The sequence below is a fragment of the Girardinichthys multiradiatus genome, chromosome 18 (genome assembly GCF_021462225.1).
Source record: "Girardinichthys multiradiatus isolate DD_20200921_A chromosome 18, DD_fGirMul_XY1, whole genome shotgun sequence".
NCBI classification, from domain to species: domain Eukaryota; kingdom Metazoa; phylum Chordata; class Actinopteri; order Cyprinodontiformes; family Goodeidae; genus Girardinichthys; species Girardinichthys multiradiatus.
Genome location: NC_061810.1, coordinates 43,067,558 through 43,087,183, shown reverse-complemented (window position 1 = coordinate 43,087,183; position 19,626 = coordinate 43,067,558). Strand labels below are relative to the sequence as shown.

At 36.4% G+C, this 19,626-nt stretch overlaps 1 protein-coding gene across 4 annotated transcripts in view; it reads left to right on the top strand.

Moving 5' to 3' along the window:
* LOC124883699 (rho GTPase-activating protein 42) overlaps positions 1-19,626 on the top strand; it is a 135,443-nt gene that overhangs the window by 25,179 nt on the left and 90,638 nt on the right. For all 4 annotated transcript variants that reach the window (XM_047390938.1, XM_047390937.1, XM_047390936.1 and 1 more), the window contains exon 2: positions 19,058-19,153. In XM_047390938.1, the coding sequence (XP_047246894.1) occupies positions 19,058-19,153 (96 nt within the window). The remainder of the gene's footprint in view (positions 1-19,057; positions 19,154-19,626) is intronic.

Genomic DNA, 19,626 nt, shown 5'->3' with positions numbered 1-19,626 from the left:
GTTAAAACAACTTTTTTCATTGCTCCAGAATGTCATTTTATGAACTGCTGTCAAAATGTCACTTAGTTGAATCATTATAAAATGTCCTGACATAACAAATAATGTAGAGAGCTTAATAATTACTTTTAAAAGTCATTGCATAATTTTACCACCTTATTCTTTCATTCAGAAGAATATCATTTTTATAATTATAAGAAGCACTAACATTAAACAAAAAATAAAAGTTTATAGCTTTTTTAATTTATAATTAACTATGCACACCTGGAATTTTTTTGTCTCTGCAATTATCTTTTTTCATCATATAAAGCACTTTAAATTGTCTTCTTGCTGAAAAGTATTATACAAATAAACTTCCCTTGCCTTGCCTATATCATGCATCTTGCTTAGGCTATATTAATTCAGCCCTGTAGTTATTTGTTTCATATTAATTCTGTTTTTTTTTTTATTAATCTTTATATAAATAGAGTTAAAATTTTGGCTTCAATACAAAATGCTATGTGTGCGGAAAAAAAATAAATAAAAATAACTAACACTGCTCATTACCCTGAACATAACATCCCCAAAGAAGAACAAAGTGGTGGCAGTAGCATTTAGGGGAAGATAAAGCTAAAAAATAGGGGAGTTTTGGAAGATAGCTGCAAATGACTTGGGACTTTGGTTAGCTCATATTAAAGCATATTTATGTTTTAGAATGTTAATTAATATTGATTTTACTGAGAATCCATGACAAGATGAAAAATTAACAAAAACAAATTGGTCTCTAAAAGTGGTAGGCTGGTTGAGGCATGTCACAAGAAGAACTGCAGGAGTAATTGCAGAAAAAAGCTTTCAGTATTGACTCGGGGATTGAATACAAACGCATATAACATTTGTTTGAAACAGTTTGAAAAGCATGATTTTCCTTTCCCAGTTATGCACTATGTCCTGTTGGTCTGACACAATAAATACTAATAAAATACATTGAAATTTGTGGTTGCAATATGAAAAAATATTAAATTATAAAAAGGGTATTAAAACTTTTGCAAGGCGCCGTAGATTTTAGGACTGAGTCAACAAAGTATTGTTTTTTTGTTCCACCTATAAATTTAATTAATTAATTTAAATTAATTTACTTTAAAATAATAACTAAAGTAACAATATTCTGCAGACATTTAAACATTTATACTAAAATGTAATTAGTTGATTGTTAAAATGTTGTGGTCATGTTGGAGAAATGTTAAGAGTTAGGCTTTTTGTAAATAGATGTTAAACATTTGTTCAATTTGTGAATGCACCTTTGAATATAACATAATTTATTAAAATTCTAACTCAATAAATGTTTTGTTCCCTCATTACTACAGAAAAACACAGCATGCAATAGATTCAGCTTCTGGGAATGCAGAATTAACACCATGTACCATTGCCATTTTGTTACTTGTGAGTTCAAACAATGTGAAACAATGAGAAACAAACCAAAAACTGTAATTAAGTATTTTTGTAAGAAAATTTAAAGTTATGCTTTACCAACTACATTAGTAGTTTAAGACAGAGAGGGGATATCAAGGTCAAGCTATTCTAAAAAAAGTAAGAGTAGATACCACCTCACCTTTTCCCCAGTGACTCCTGCCATAGGCTCCAGCACTTTTATGACCCTTTATAGGACAAAACGGATGGAGAAAATGGATGAAGTTGGCAAAAATGACATGATGGCCTTGTTTTAAACTGTACCTAATTCTTTCTTTACTTTTAAAATAAAAATATGGCATTTACTTGACAGGAGCACTGGTTTCTTCAGTACACCAGAGCTAAAACGCCATCCATTATTGATGGTCCTTGGAGAACAGACAACTGCATCTCTTTATTGATCTAAAATCTGCAGCTTATGATGGTCGCACATTAATGGCAAAATACTTCTTCTAGAAAAGTCCCTCTCAGTAGCACTCAGAGCAGACTCTGCTACATTTTCCAGCAGCCAGACAAAAGCCTTGGGATCTGTATTTTAAGCAAGTACAGTAAAAGTTGTTTCAATCAAAAATACAGTTCTGAACTAATTCTTAAGAGCAAGTAAAAGTTAGAATTATTTGCATCTTCTGGTGCTGAATTGTAACCAGGTTGTAAGTTGAGCTTAAAAAAAACAGTCTGAAGAGATACAGAAAACAGTGAGCAGTTAAACAACAAAAACAACATTAGCACATGCTTGATGCAAGGGTTTTCATTAGGCTGGTGGGAATGTTACTCTATGCGGTGAAGGTGTCTTCGCCAAGGGCATCTACAGTTTTTGGTATCCCCCATGCAATCCCTCCCTAAAAGGTTTTCATTGGATATAGATTCTGAGAATGTGCTGAATGGTCCAAAAGAGGGATGTTATTCTCCTGGAAGAAGTCCTTTGTCAAACAAGCATTAACCTACAGCCTTAAGCCCCAGTGTTCCACCAAAGAAAAAACTCCCCAGACCATGATGGAGCCTCCTCCATTTTGCCACATACAAAGCATCTCCAATGGGATCTCATTATCATGACAGTATCATTGAAAGCCGTCAAGACCTTTGAGACAAAATTTATTCTTATCAGAGAACAAACCTCCCTTCTTTCAGTATCCCATGTTTGGTGCTCCTTTGCAAAGTCCTAATGAGCAAGTTTGTTTTCAGGTGACATTGGCTTCGAAGACCTTTTTGTTATTTAAGCATATTTCTTGGAGATGTCATCTTTGGTTGTTGGGCTTCAATCTGCATCAGGAAGGCCCTTAATTGGGCTTGAAGATCTGTCTGTGTCTTCACAGGCAACCCATCGGATCTTCTGGCTCAGCGCAGGTTCATTTTTTGTACTCTTATCACTTGGAGTTTTTTTTCCTTCAGGATGGGTCTTCAAACTCAGCAGCAATGGAGCTTTAAGAAAGATCTTGGTTGCACAACTCATTGAACAGTAAAAATGCTCTTTGTTTGCTTTAACAAATAGTTAATAAGAAATAATATAATAATAACTGTCTAATAAATTCAAAACTGGGTTTTAAAGTTTCTGCTTAATGTAGAACAGTTCAGCTCGCCAAAACCAAACCAAATGTTTTCAGTTGTTTTCGAGATGATCAAATTCAGCTCACTGCTAATTAGGAGCCAAGTTTAGCGTTATATATTTTATTTTACAGTATTGCAAATTGCTCATATATTTTCACTGTAATTTACCAATGGGTGCCAAAATGCTGTGACAGTTAAAATGTGTTGGAGGACTTTGTGTTGATTTTGGGGTTATATTTTGTACTTCAGGTTTTCATCTGTTCTTTTGGTTTCCGATTTTGAGAATTGACTGGTTTCTTTTGTGCATTAAATTCTGTTTTCTTCCTGCTTTTCTGTAACACCAATCCCGGAGTTGTTTTGTCAAAAAAAAAAAGTTCTTCCCAGATGATGTGTCAAGAACAAGCTGCGAGATCTCCAAAACCAGAGCTGTAAGAATACAATGACATCATTTCTTGTTTTGTAGATCTGAAAGAGAACACATTTTTGTTTCTGCATGCACTTTTCTGTATGCACTTTTTTTATTGTTAACCTGATCTCAGTCAGGTTTACAATCAGGTCTCAATCAGGTTAACAATGTGTTAAATCTCAATTCCTCCCTATAATTACAAGGGTTTGTCATTTCTCTCAAATTTTTGTTATTTTTCCCTTTCACCTGTTCCAATTCCATTAACCACTCCTCCCAGTATATATGCTCTATCTTTTATTTACTGATTTCTGGATTCTCCTTTTGTTTGCTGTAATGTTTGCTGTTGCTCGTGGTCCCTTTCACGTTATTGCATTGTTTTCTCTATATTCTTTCCTCCCTTTGTTACCCTCGTAAGTTTTTTGTTGTATTTTGGTCCTCCACCAACATACATCATGACACTGGGTGATTTTTACAGATAGCAGTTGGCTACATAGGCTTATAAGCTTATGTAACTAACTGTTGTCTGTTGGTTATGTATGCAAATCAGATGAATGCCTCTATCAATACAACAGGGCAACTCAAGAGCTGCTTCCTTTCCTATTTCAAAATAAAAGTCTGAAACATGGACATAAATGGCTGTCATCCTTAAAGCACAGGCTAATGATCTTAATTTAGTTATTTCACCAGAAAAAGTCATGCTGATTTCATAGTGCTTCCTAAGAATTTACTGTGATGTGAAAATGTGTACAGTTTTAATATTGCAGCATTTTGGACCATGATACCTCGTTACACTCCTACTTTTTATTGTTAAAAGAAATTGATCAAATCTTTAGTCAGTAAGTCCAATTTCTGTTTGACAACAGCTGATAACATTCCCCTTTTAATATTAATATTTTACCACCCCATCATCATTCATCCTACTTTTATTCTGGTAAAGACAGATGCGTGTGAGACCTTGAAAGAAAGCTCAACCACAAATTCTTGAGCAGAAACAAGCAGGATAAAAAGCATATAATTACACACATGAAACAACTTCTGCAGGTTTGATTCAGACTTGCAAACACAAGTTATAACCGCCCCCGCTTTTCATAGATGGTAACTAATTAGTCTTCTGTCACATTAACAGTGGCTGCAGTTTTCTCTCTAGCGCTGCATGCTTCTCCTACTTTACAAGAAAGGGTTTTGTATGTCCTGTGCTGTTTGAAGTGACGATATGGCCTCTGATGAGAAGAGAAAGCAGGCAAGAAGCAATTAGTGAGTCACTGTGCAAGTGAAAAAATCTAAACTATGGTGGATGACAACTAAAATGTGTTTTTAGAGCCTCTATCTTGTTTTGCATTTAATTATATTTCTAAATAAATTATGAAATGTTAAAAGCAATTCTGTGTGCTGTTCAGGGACAGGGGCTTCTTTTAGTTCAGCAATGTAAACAGTACAGCCAGTTCGTGTAATCGAGGCTTGTATCAATTCAAAATAAGCTACATAGTGAAAAAACAATGTTATTAAATGATTTATTTTATTTCTTGTGTTTAAAATGATCACATATTCTTTAGTCCTTTGTTCCTAGAATCTATTATATTATCAGAATTTAGGTTTTATGTCTATATCTATGCAATGTGGAATCCATTGGAAAGATGCAAATAATAGTTTAAAAAAATTACACATAACAAAATTCTAGGTGAAAATAAAATAAATAAATAATTGCAACTTAAAAAATCAGGTAAAAAACTTGTAGTTGCAACTTATAGGCTGTTTTGTTAGTTGGTTTCAGATTTTTTTTTAAATGTATACTTGGTCATTCAGATTTTGGCCTATTCTTTTAATGTCTCAGAAAATAAGATTATATAAGATCAATTCAGAAATATAGTGCTTCTGAAAAGTATGTTAATTTCTATGCACTCAATACTTGGTTGGGCCCCCTTTGCATGAATTACTGCATCAATGCGGCGTGGCATGGAGGCAATCAGCTCGTGACACTGGTGAGGGGTAATGGAAGCCCAGGTTGCTTTGATAGCGGCCTTCAGCTCATCTTCAGTTTTGAGTCTGGTGTCTTCATCTTGCTCTTTATAATACCACACAGATTTTGGAGATCATTAGTTTTTGGCCTGGCCAGTCAAGCACAGTAACATCATGATCACTGAACCAGCTTTTGGTATCTTTGGCAGTGTGGGCAGGTGCCAAGTCCTCCTGGAAAATGAAAACAGCATCTCCATAAAGCTAGTCAGCAGTACGAAGCATGAAGTGCTCTAATATTCCTGGTAGATGGCTGCATTGACTGTGGACTTCAGAATCAGAAACAGTAGACCAACACCAGCAAATGACATGGTACCCCAAATCATCAATGACTGTGGGAACCTACGCTGGACTTGAAGTAACGTGGATCCTGTGCCTCTTCACACTTCCTCCAGACTCTGACACCTTGATTGCCAAATGAAATGCTAACTATACTTTCATCTGCAAAGAGGACTGGACCACAAATTCACAGTCCAGCTTTTTCTTCTCCTTAGCTCATGTCAGATACTTTTGACAGAGTTTCTGGTTCAGGAGTGGCTTGGCACGAGAAATGCAACTTTTGTAGCCCATATGTAGGATGCGTCTGTGTGTAGTGGCTCTTAATGCATTGACTCCAGCCTTAGTCCACTCCTTGAGAAGCTACCCCAAATTCTCAAATTGATTTTGCTTCAGAATCCTCTCAAGGCTGCAGTTATAGTGCAGTATATAGTCTACCACACTTTTTTCTTCTACTCTTTCTCTACATATGCTTGGATACAGCACTCAGTGAACAATTGGTTTCTTTAGCAGCAACCTTTTATGTCGGAGGGTGTCAATGACTGTCATTTGAACATCTGTCCAGGCACCAGTCTTCCCCATAATTGTGTAGGCCATAATATGGCTATTACATAACATTCATTATAAACAGTAAAAAAAACGTTTTTTAATTGTTATGTAATATCGTAATTTTCTGAGCCACTGAATTTTTTATTTTCATTATATGCAAGTCGTAATCATCTAAAGTACAAGAAATAAAGGCTTGAAATATTTCACTATATGTGTAATGAATCTATATAAGTGTCACTTTTTCTGATGAGTGACAAAACAGATTTAACTTTTTCACAATATTGCAATTTAGTAAATTCTTTTCACTGAAGTACTATCTTCTAGCGAATCAGAATCAGAAAAAGCTTTATTGCCAAGTACGTTTTTGGACATACAAGGAATTTGTTTTGGTGTAGTCAGTGCAATACAATACAAATTAAACAGTATAAACATATCTACAATATAATATAAATATATGTGCACAGTTTTAAGTGAGTGAGAGTAAATATAGAGCAGTATAAGATGCAAGAGCATCAAATGTGTGGCTCGGGGGCCATTTACGGCCCTTGGAAAGAGTTTGTGCAGCCCACGACCATGGCGCAAGAACGCCTTTCAAAAAATATATATCCAGTGACTTTTACTCAAAAGATATGGACAGAACTATTCATTGAAATTTTATAATTAAAGCAAGCATGTTGTTTATTCTTTTCTTTTAATATGGCATTTTTGCAATGCTTTATTGATCTATTTGCTTTAAAAATCATTCTACTTTGTTTCATTAAAATTTGGATTTAGTTTACCATATTTTCCGCACTATAAGGCGCACTTAAAAATCTTTAATTTTTTCAAAAAATGACTGCGCCTTGTAATCCGGAGCGCCTTATATATGGATCAATTGGTTAATTGGTTGATCCATACTGGTTGTACACGGCGCTCTGTCAAAATGTTTCAGTACAACTGGTAAACTACAAAGCCGCACCGCTTGCAGCATTACGGCTACCGTAGTCAGGGGTGTCGCCGAAGTAATAGCGGTAAACACCTGTACTGTGCTTACTCCTAGTCCAACACCACTTGTGTGTGCGTATAACGTTTGAATGTACTGTTGCAGGAATTGCCTGAACTATATGTGATTAGAAGCTCAGTGTGTGGGGTGTATGTTTCGTGTGTGTGTATGGAAGATGTTGACATTACTCCTCCGGACAGAGGTGGCGCTGTGTGCTGCCGTAGCTGAGAATCAAGAGTGAAGGAGTGACGTCGGTATTATTGTGTGTGTGGGGTGGGTAGAGACGGCGACCGGAGTAGCGGTGTATGAGTCTGTAAGCCCTGTGTTTTTACGTGCTGCAAAGTCATTAAAAAGAACCCCGAATCTCGTCAACAACTCAGTGTTTTGATGCTGTTTCTTCATGCTCAACTCAGCAACGTATGAGTGAGGGAGTTAACCCCGAGGAAACCAGTAACTTCGGCCCTGGAGAAAGCGTCTCCCCTGTGTCATCAGACTACGGTCAGGGGACAGAAACAGGAAAGGTTAACAGTACTAACGTTTGATTTAGTGCATCAAACTGTTTCTTTTACGTGTTTACTGAATCAGGGAAAAGTTCCCTTTCACGTTTTAACTAACGTTTGATTTCAACTTCAACTTCATAGACTCCAATGCATTCCTAACGTGCGGTTGGCTCTATTCAATAGAATTCTATGTAGAGGAGACCTTACCATGAGAGTGAATGGAGTTATCAGAACACTGGTTTGTAGTGTATTAATAAAGTTTGACTGACTGACTTATCTGACTGTTTTGTTGACATTCTCTTTAGCACAGCTCCATCTAGTGGATGCATAACGCAACCCCAGTCAAACGTTTGACTGCAGTAGCTTCTATTCTATGCGCCTTATAATCCGGTGCGCCCTATATATGAAAAAAGTTCTAAAACAGGCCATTCATTGAAGGTGCGCCTTATAATCCGGTGCGCCTTATAGTGTGGAAAATACGGTACTTTATTGTTGAGATATGAAACAAATCTTTTTTATTTTAAATAAAAAGAAGGTTCCGCAACAGGTTTAGACAACAATTCTCAACACTGGCAAAAACAAAACTGATTTTGTTTCTTTTACCTCGGGGAAGAATTTTTAAGAGTTAGGTTGCCTAGTCACTGGTCCAGCCAGTAAACTGAAAATTACCCTGTTTTAGTCCAGATCTAAGCAGCTTGTGTTACCAGTTTCAGTTCCACTTTGATTTTTTTTTCTGTCTCTAGGCCCTTTCCACATTACTGTGAATATTTTTTCAAATTTTAATTTTCTACTTTATTTGCATATCGTGTACAAACCCAATTGAATTTTTTATGAAAAAATAATTATAAGTTTAAAACACTTTCCCAAGTGCAGAGTAGGTGGCGAGTTTTTTAAAACTCAGCACTTATGTGGTGTGTATGTGTCTCAACTGGATATCCTTAGGTTATCCAGAAACAATGACATGGAAACCCCCTTTGTTCATGCCAGTCATTCTTCTTTGTAAAATGAATGCTTGAAAAGTAATGACTGAGGCAACAAAAATTAAGAGAATCAAGGACAACTTGACCTATAATACTTTTAATACTGTTTTAAAATTTTGATATAGTAAATGTGACTTCATCATCGCTTGGCTCTCACAGCTTAGTTAGTACTAAGTTCATGATCGAAGTCACAGACTGGACAGATTATTTTTATAAAAGCGGAGAAGGAAAATATATTTTTTTCAAATATGCCTTGAGGACTGCAACTGGGTGACTGTAACAAAAGTTTCTATCCCAAAGTAGATAAGTGTATTGGCTGGCCGATAAATTAGGCGAATATTTGCCATTTTTAGCAGTGAACTGAATGGCAGAGCAAATACATTGGAGCAAATATTTGCAACAATATCATTATCAATCATTTTTAATACCAGGGTACTTCTGTTCTTTTTAGGCTGTGTCCAAGGCTATACAGATCTGTAATCATCATGCTTTTTCAATGTCAAAGGAAGGTAAATTATAATACTCCCAACCAGCTGATGAAGAAGGGAAATTAAGAAAAACATAACAAACCTGTTGAGTCACATTTACCACTGGATCTATATTCATAATGCCTGGCTAAATTAGTAGCTTCTTCAGCCAGTTCACTATTACACAAAATGTCTCATGCCCTAAAAAAATTTCACAATTCTTATCCAAGCTAAAAAAGAATTTAAAAAGACAGATATAAAAATAAATTTCAACCAAATTAAGCAAAAATAGTTGTCTTGAAAGATCAGCTATAATAGATGGAAGACTGTAACTGATTTGAACTTTTAGCATTTGCACTCGGCATAGAAAAACCAATGGCTGTCAATCTTTAGTTCTCTCTAAACACTATAGTCATCACCAACTAAAGTAGGCTGCTATAGATTTTTTAGATATGACAGAAAATTCTGTATGCCTTGAGGACTGTTAAGGAACTGACGCAAGTACTCAAATGTTGCAACAATTATCAAATGTCATTATTTAATTTAATGCCATGCTATGCAGACGCACTGTCTGCATTGATAAAGATTCACTCATCCTAATTGCTTGAAGTGGCTCCAACTGACTTCAACCCAACCTCCTTTTTGATTAATTTTGTTCATTATTTTCTGGCCACAAGAGGCTTAGTTATGAAAAATTAAACGTTAATCTCCAGATAGTTAGCTGATCTTCACCTTTGGGGAAAAAATAAACAAGAAGGTGACATCACATTAAATGACAAATAATCCCTTCCTGACACAGTACTACCTTGAATTTTGAACGTCTCATCCTGTCAAGGATTGTGGTTCTGGACCAAAGAGCAGACAGGAGTTAAGGAGCAGCATGATGAACAAAACAGCAAACTTACAGAACTGGGATCAGGAGCAGAAAACATGGGACACGGGGACCAGAAATGGAGGCAGGTAGTAAACAGTAAAACCCAGTGATAAACAAAGACAAACGGAGGGCTTAAATAGCAGACAAAACAGGTGCAGGCTATCAGCTAAATGAGGAGACACAGGTGAATAGGATATTCTTAATTACCTGGTGGCTCTGGCTCAGAGGCAAAGTACAATTGACAGGAACGCATAAGGAGGAACACATGGAAGAAATCTAACAGTATATAAATGTACATTATTATAAGAATAAGTTATGATAACAGCAATAAGAGGACATAAACAGGAAAGAAACAAAGAAAAATAAAAAAAACTAAAACTCCCAACACAGGCGGACCATGGTACATCCCAGTTCATGAACAAAATACAAATTGAGGACGCCAACATAGGTGACACACATAGACATTACAGCACTTAATGTTCCGTAAAATACATATATTTGTTTGTGTTTAGATGTCCTTTAAATAAATTTTAGGATATGCTAACATACAGTACACCAATATAAGAAGCAGTGTGACAACACTTTCAGTAATAAATGTACACCCTTACAGGAATAAATATCTCGTTATTTAGATTTTGTTACATGCAAATATGTATTGGGTTATTGGAAGCCACAGTGAGGTGCTTTTCATGTCTTGAAGAATGTTGTTTTAATGTCTTGTTTCATTTCCCACAAGGACTAAAATAAAAACAAAGTGGGAGGTTGTATTTTAGGCAGGGTGTGTGCAGGAAATGATAACCTAGTCATGTCTCTCCCCACAGAATATTAGACTTTTAAGCTCCTCAAATTCTTAAGTGGTCGTGTTACACTCATCACCCTGCGCACAATGAAAAGTTGCTCTTGGCCAGTAGTGACTCATTGCCGATAAAGCAAAGGTGGAAAACAGTGCTCATAAAATAGGTTTCCAAGATAATTTAACCGTTTTTCCTAAGGACTATTGTGTTCTGCAGAAACAGAACCCCATTTACCAGCAGGAGGAGGGCAGGGGTTGAACTTAGTTGTGGAAGTTCTTCAATGTAGCCTGAATTAATATTTGTGAATTGGAATAATGCTTTTGACAAACTGGACTTGTGTTACTGTGATCTGATTGTGATTAGTACGTTGAAAGGTTTGAAAATGCTTTTAACCAAATGCATATAGCCGAGTCATAACCAAATTACCCAAAATGGTACTTTTTATTATACATTTTCCTCTTACATAAACAACACTGTGTTGAACCCTAATGATCTGCTGCTTATTTCAGTTCTTCATGAAGAGAAGTTACTAATATGTTTTATTAGAGAGTGTTTTAATTAAACCACTGAGAAATTGGAAGGTTTCTGGAGTTGGCCAATTTTTATGACTGGCTGGTTATATGTGACTGGCCCTGAGAAGGGATCAGGAGTCGGGAAACTAATATTCTGACATTTTATCAATCAGTGAACACACCATACCTACCTACTGTGCGTCCAGGTCATGGTAGGGGCAACACTCTTCAAGTTGTTTCTGACTCAAAGTAAGCTATTTTAGTGTCTGTGAAGTGTTTTTATATGAAGTCAGAGGAAACACAGAAAAATAACAAAAAAGCATTTAAAAACTATTTTTTTCTGCAACATATCAAGGCACGTCTGCATTTGATTTAGGCTGTGAAAGAAAGTAAAAAATTTTATCAGATAACAGGAAGGCTGAGTGGAGTACAGCAAAGTTGATTTTTTATCCCTTTGAGCTGTCAATCTCAGTTTATCATGGAACCTGCTGGAAATGTTAGCCAGGTCATGATCCACACATGGTGGTGATTTTGATTGTAGGTAGTTCATTATTGTCATTTGGATCTTACTGTAACTCTTCATACCTTTGTGTTGAGTTTCTAGATTCTTTTTGCGTTCTGTTTTGTCATTTTGGTTTAATACTTTTATTTTAACCTCAGTTCCTTTCCTTTGTTGGTAGATCCTTTTGTGTTTTGGTCAAGCTCCTCCTGTGATAATCTCTCCTCAGCTCTTTAGCCTTTCTACCCGCTCAGCTGACATAAATTATGTACTCGCCTCATGTTGCCCTAGCCATGGTTCCATGTTCTTATCTTCCTCATGTAAGGTTTGTAGGTTCCATATATTGCCATGTGCCTGCTGATGTTCTACTTGCATTTGGATGTTCCTAATCCAAAAAAATAAATATGACAAGCCACCTTTGGAAATATTATTATTCCCTGGGGAATACACAGAAAGACAAAATTTTTAGTATTGCTAAGTTTGGTAATCAGTTTTTTAAGAGGCTAAAGACATAAAAATCTCATATACGTATTAATTCTTTTAGTTTTAAAACATTGAAATCTTGTCTGACAGCAACTGCTATCTCAAACACATGGGGTGACATCGTCCATAATATTTATTGACCGTTTAAGGCAGAACGTTTAAAATATATGTTTGTAATTCTGGTTATTTATCAGGGTTGCACAGTGGTGCAGTTGTTAGAACTGTTACCTTGCAGCAAGAAGGTCCTGGATTCTGGCCAGGGCTTTTCTGCAGGGAGTTTGCAGATTCCCCCCTTGCATGCATGGGTTCTCTCCGGGCACTCCAGCTTCCTCCCACTGTCCAAAGGTATGCATAGTAGGTCAACCGATCCATCCAAAATTCTCTCAAGTATTGGTGTGTGCATGCATGGTTGTTTGTCATCTGTGGCGCTATGTTTCCCTGTAATAAACTGGTAACCTGTCCAGAGTCTACCCCGCTTCTCACCCCATGAACCACTGAGGATGTACACCATAACCCCTATTACCCTACACAGATAAGCGGGCATAGACAATGGAAGGATGTTCTTATATCTTCTTATGTTTTGTTCTTAAAGTGAAACTAAATCCCAAATCAACTTTTTTGCAGATTAACTTTATAAACTGGGCCTTAAAGGTGCTATCTTTCTGTTACTGTGCAATTTTTTACATTTTCATGTAAACTTGTTTAATTCTGCCATATTTGTCCTAAAACCTTCCTAGTGCTACCCTCTATGGGTTGAACTGTAATTACTGCAGTTGAATTTCCCTGTTGGTTCAAACGTTATAGCTTGGTACATGCTTACGTCACATCCCCGCAGTCAGGTAAAAAACTATCTTACTCAGATACATGCCCCCGTGGCGAGTCAGGAGTTGGAATTGCGAGAGTTAATCAAAGCGTTTTATGCTATATACCCTTCGCCATCTGCTTTACTCGAGATAATACTACTTGTAAACTTTCTAAAAGTTGGTTACTGCTTTGAACACTAGCCCATGGTAGCAACGATGGTGCTAACATCACTTTACCACTCAGAAACCGGACCCATTCTGTCCTCCACTGCCTCGGCAGCGCCAGCTTCGGCCATCGCTGAGCCAGCACCTCAAACTGATGAGGCTCAGGCCCGCTGGGCTCCATAAAGCCTCCCTTAACCTCCGGTGACGACAAGTTTGAAAATTCCTCCACCTCAGCGTTGCTCTGCTCACTCTCCGTGTTTTAATATGTCAGATTAAGCTAGCTGCCACTTCCCGCGTCCTCCTGACCACACCCCCACTAAACCCCCTTCGCTTATGGCATTTTAAAAAATTTGTCTGGGACGGGGTTATGCTTTTACATCGGGTTTAGTTCCACTTTAAAGAGAACTCAGAATTGTCTAAAATTGGAATCCTCATCTCAGTGCTTTACAAAAACAGAGATTGGACCTTGAATCATGATTGGTGCATCTTGTATTTGTATTTTAATTTAAAACCTTGCCTTTTTTTAAATATTAAAATGATCTAATGATCGAAATATGTGAAGATTTGTTTTACAAATATGATTTATTCCCTATTGGAAATTTTACAAGGTTTTCCTTATTCTTCAGTAATTTTCTTGTGTAAATACACAGCTTGCATGTATAAAAAAAACTAGCAGCAAACCCTGCAGATAACTAATTTCAAGAGCCCTTTAATTAAAGTAATTACCCATGAAAAGCAGTTTCCCTCTCGAGTCAAGTAGCAAACATGATGTGCTTAAATTACTATACGATTGGATGCACTGTAAAAAGTTCTAAACTTTTCATAACACAAATATAAACTGTTCATCTGCTCTGTTAAAATATTAGTATAAAGACAAGTGTGTTATGTAATTGGCTCTTAAAGAATACTGGATATTTTTGTCTGAGCCCAATTTTACATTGACATCACTTGTTTAAATTAAAGACAGTAATGTAATGAGTGATGTTTTATGTCTTTTCTCAAGATGTTTTAAAATGTGATGCAGAAAAAAATAATGAGACATCACAGTAAAACTCCTGGAATGAAATAAATATCCAAGATTCATACCTGTACAAGGAGAACATTCCAAGATGGACTTGAACTCTTTGTCTGGTGTTTATCAATTTTAGCTCTAAGGTAGGAATTTTCCTATGGGCTTTCTTTTTTTAAGTATTATGGACAGAACCCAGAATTATAATCAATAAACTTGTGGTAGTTATTATTCTAGTCACTTTCATGTTTGCTGATGTGCGAATGTCAGTGAGCATGGATTTTGACAGTCGGTCTTAAAAGGATATTATTTCACTGTGTTCCCAGACACTGTCAAGAACAGCTTTTGCTTGAAACTTATGTGAGTTTGTCCCATTCCTGCATTAAAGACAAGGTCTGGAAGCAAAGTTTTTTGGCATCCGTCACTGCATGGTCTCTAAAAAAAAAAAAAAAAAAAGCAGTTACTGGCACTTGTGAGAACAGTGAGTGCTCAAAGAGCTGTCGCCCCTGACTGTGAATCATCCAGTGCTGTATTAACATATCCTGAGTCCTGAGACTACTAACTTTTAACTTCAGAGAACTGATCCAAGTTTTACTGAGGCTGAATAAACTGCTTACATACCTTTTGAAAGTGCTTAGAACATGCTATGATTTGACTAGGTATAGAAATAAGCTTTATAAAATCTTAGAGAGTTAAATGCAATAGTAAAGCACCATGATAGACTTCAGGATTAAGTGTATCTCTCTGAGCACTATCAAGATGTTGTCAAGATGTGACTTCTGTCTGGTGAGGTAAATAAAAGCTATAATTAAGACCCTGGATGTAGTAAGTGCTGAAACTTGAGACATTACACATTACACTGTTTGACACTCTTATTTGGAAGTAAGAGAGGAAACAGTTTATGACTTGCCTTGTTGTATTGACAGAGTTTCTAAATAAAGACCTCCTTTAGAAAAGTATTTAGGAAGTTTTAATTGGTTGACAGTACTCTGGGTACTTTTTAGGAAAAGAAAATATAATAGAGTGACATAACTAGGGATTTGTAAGCACTGTAAAAATGCCTCGGCTGTTACACACTAACTGCGCTCAAATAGAATAATTTTTTTTGTCAGTTGCTCCATTTCTCAAAGAAAAATCCTATGTTTAATCTTAGTACATAAACTGAGAATACAATGTCATATTCCCTTTATTGCAGTGGCGATTGCTCTAAGACTGCAAGGGAAGCTCAGCTTCCCCTAAAATGTCAAAAAATAAGTGATCAAATATATACTGTTGTGTGTACATGTCATTGACTAAATATGTGCTACAACGCACTCAACTTTTGTTCAGAATCAGCTTCTTATCACTGGTAATGACGCGGCTTTCCTCTCACTCATTCCCGCAGCTTCACAGTGCTTTAAACAGTGAGTTCCATAGTGAATCAAAAATGCTGGGGTTTGTTCTGCCCATCGGGATGCTCAGCATCTCTGGGGGTCTATGGGGCAGTGGGCTGGCATCAGCTGGCCCGGACGCTCAGCTTCTGCATGATGATTGGATGATCTGTCTGAGGCTGAATACCTTTTGGATTGACAGCGAAATGAGCGAATCAGCAATCTTGAAATTGAGCTTCCCCTACTTGAAAGACCAGCATCCGCCACTGCTTTATTGTAATCACCAGTGCCACATTTATTGGCATCCTAACAATTCTTGAAAAACAAATGTAACTGAGTCATTTTTATAATTTGGACTTTTTTTAAGGTTCTGTATTGGAACTTTTACTTACAAATCCTGTTCCTGAGGTATAAATACGACCTGACACGGAGAACCATTTCTCTTGGCCACTCTTCATAATGGGAAAGAGAGAAGAACATGTCTGTGACTCAGTGGTTGCAGTAGCCATCTTGCAATCAGATCATTGCGGGGTGAAGTGAAACGTTTGTTACTTGAATTAAGTTAGGACCACCTTAGAGATGGACAAGTACAAAAACATCAGAATATGGAGTAGTCAAAACTAGACTGGAGGATTCTGTGAAAACAAAGAGAATATTCTTCCCAAAAATATTAGTATATCGTTCCCAAGATCATGTTTCATCACATTAGGTGGATGTTCATTAGAATGAGTGAGAGCTGAGGTACACTCTGGACAGTTTGCCAGTCCATCACAGGACCACACAGACACACAGAAAAATCAACCATGCAGGCAGACACTCATACCCAAGCGCAACTTAGAGACACCAATTAACCTGCAATCATGTTTTGGGACTGTGGGATGGGGGCTGGAGTTCCTAGACAGAACTCACAAGTGCATAGGGAGAATCTACAAACTCCATTTCAAAAGACCTCAGGCCGGGATTCGAATCAAGGACCTTCTTGGTGCAAGACAACAGTGCTACCAAGAATAGGTTAGTGAAAACACTAAATCTTTGTGTAGTTATAAATCTTTCTATTGGATTTATAATTTATAATGTATGTATAGTTGTTGAGTCTGCTTGAATTTTTTACGCAACCTAATGGAAATCCTTTCGTATCAAATACATGCAAAAACAGCTCCAAAAATAAGCAGACTAGAGTCAAAACATTACTGATATGACCAGATGGGAATAACAAATTCAGTTTATGGACGGTATAATCCTAGACAATGAACCTGCTAAACCAGCATCTAATTGCTAATAAACTGAAATTGTAAATTTAGCAGGCCAGTATGTAAATTATGGTGACATAGTACTTTTCAATGGAAACTCTGGAGATTTGCAGTTAGCAGAAGAAAAAGTGGCAATAAAGAGAATTGAAAATGTCTTTAGTTGTGTGCTTTTACATCAAAGATCACAGCCTACTTCTGCAAAATATATTATTTACATATCAGTCTCCATTACTCTGATTGCTTGTTTATGCTTTGAATTTGGAAAAAGACATACAAAATAACATGTTTAAGCCCATTGGATTTAGGATGATACATACATGGATAATAAGTTATGAAGTAACCTTCACAAATTTAAAAGAATGCAACTGAATGTGTCATCCGAGGTTTTGTGGATTTTTTTTACTTCTCATCCATCTTTAAGGAAAGTTGATTGTTGACCATTGAGTGGTTGAGTAGAAAGTTTCTCATACATCGGTCAACATCTCGAACACTCTTTTTAAAACGGTATTGTTGACATTCCTGCCAGATAAAATGGGCGGGTTAAAAGCAGACTGAAAAAAGCCATCTGTATTAAATAAATAATACATTACAACATTAAAGAGGCAAAGTGAGCATAGGTTTCAAACACTCAGCATTTTTAAATATGATCAAATCTATGACCATCCTTTCCAGGTCACTCACCTGTTGTCATACAAGGAAAATAACTCACAGGTGACTTCGACCCAATGAGCCAAACAACAGTGGTGTTAATGGGTCAGGGACTTGCTAAGAGTGACGGTCACACCTTTTCTCCTCATCTCTGTGAAGAAGCATTTAGCTTTGTATTTGAGTTGAAATGTTGTCTAGAACCCAAAAAAAAAGTTCCCTTGCTTTCTAGGAATGAGCTTAAAATTACAATGTTATTCAATGCAAGAGACAACCAACAGAAATTATAGTTCTTTTATATAGTTTTTTTAATCTATTTGTGTTGTGATGTGTTTGCAAAATAAAAGGTTTAACGAATCTCCTCAATGTTCATCAATAAACATGATAATGCTGTTATTTACATACATAAACTCCTAATTTTGTGTAAATTCCTCAGAGGACGTATAGGGGTCTTTTAATTGTTAGATTGAAATACTTAAGAGAAGACTGTTTCTTACTTGTAATATATAAAAAACTTGATTTCCATTTAAGTATTTCTGGTTTTATTAAACATGTATGATCAGTGTGGTATGTTAAAGTTAATTTCCAGTATAATAAAATACATAATTTGCTGGAGGTGCAGGTGGGTATAATACATTCATCTATATCATTTTAGCATCCAAACTGTTTGGCTGTGCTAATTGTTTGGCTGCTGCTAACTGACAACTCACAAAAAAGAAGCCCCTCAAAGCCCCCCTAAAAATGAAATAATATTTCTTTAACTAATTACACCACTTAAATTTAGCACTAAGTCTTTCACAAACTGCTGGAAGCTACAGTCATTAAAGGTATTTCGTTATTATCGGAAGCTTTTTATGTGTGCTTGCCTACGGCACATAGCTTTTACATTTTGCACTCTTTGTCAGGATTATGGAGCTTCGTAGTTGTTGACATGTCCTCTTTGTGAAGAAACTCTGTTTATTATATGACTTTTGGTTCATAGAGAAGGGGCTTTGAGGCTTCCCATATTTGGCCTGAGTCAGACACTGAGAGCAGGTGTTGGCAGACCGCTGGAGGATATTTGTTTGATTAAGTCTATGAAGATATTTTGGCATAATTTGTGTCCCCAAGCTTTGTGAGCCATTGAGGTTCTTGTGTCCTGTGGCTTGTGCTCTGGTTCCAGAAAATGACACCAGTCATTTTTATAAATCAACAGAAAACAATTCATCAAAAATGTTTTAACACAGGAACAAAACCGAACACATTGTGTCTTAATTGTGGTGCATTTTCAGGAGTGTACAGGGATGGTGTAACAGTTTGTAAAACTGAAAATACGAGGGAGGGAAACTCTGGGATGCAAATTAATAAAGACCTGCTGAGTCGTTTGATACGTTTCAGAAGTCTTTGGGGTTCAGATTAAATTTCATATCTATTACAGTAATAACCAATGTATTGGTTGTTTTCATTTAATGATGGATTTAGATGTGCTCCATTTTTATTTTTTGATTCCCAGGTCTTTCTGCTGCTGTCCAGAAGTTCTCCCAGTCTCTACAGGAGTTCCAGTTTGAGTGCATAGGTGATGCTGAAACGGATGATGAGCTGAACATTGGTCAGTATAGTATGTCATTGCACAGCTCTTTCTAGTCTATTTTCTGCATACCGGTACTCATTTGGCTCAGATTCATTATTAAAGCTTGTGTAGAGATATCTGAGGGAATACTGCTACTATTATTATTATTATTATTATATACATTATTATCTGCAATGCAAATTGTCCCATTTTTGTCAGTTATTTTTAAAAAGGCTAAGGACTTCATTTATTACATGCAACCTATTCATACATTGGGCTTAGAGGCCCATATGCCTCAAATCATTTGATTTTTGACACTGATTTTTGCATAACTCAAGAAAAATATTGGCATCCCCACCACCTTCAAGATCACCACCTTAAAACTCTGTAGTTGCATCTATTTTGTTACAGTATTATGCCTTTCTTTTAACAGTCATGTTTTCCTTGGCCTTTACAAATCTCTTCACTCTTTAGAAGCTTCTCAAATCAACTTTAATCTTAGATCGATATCC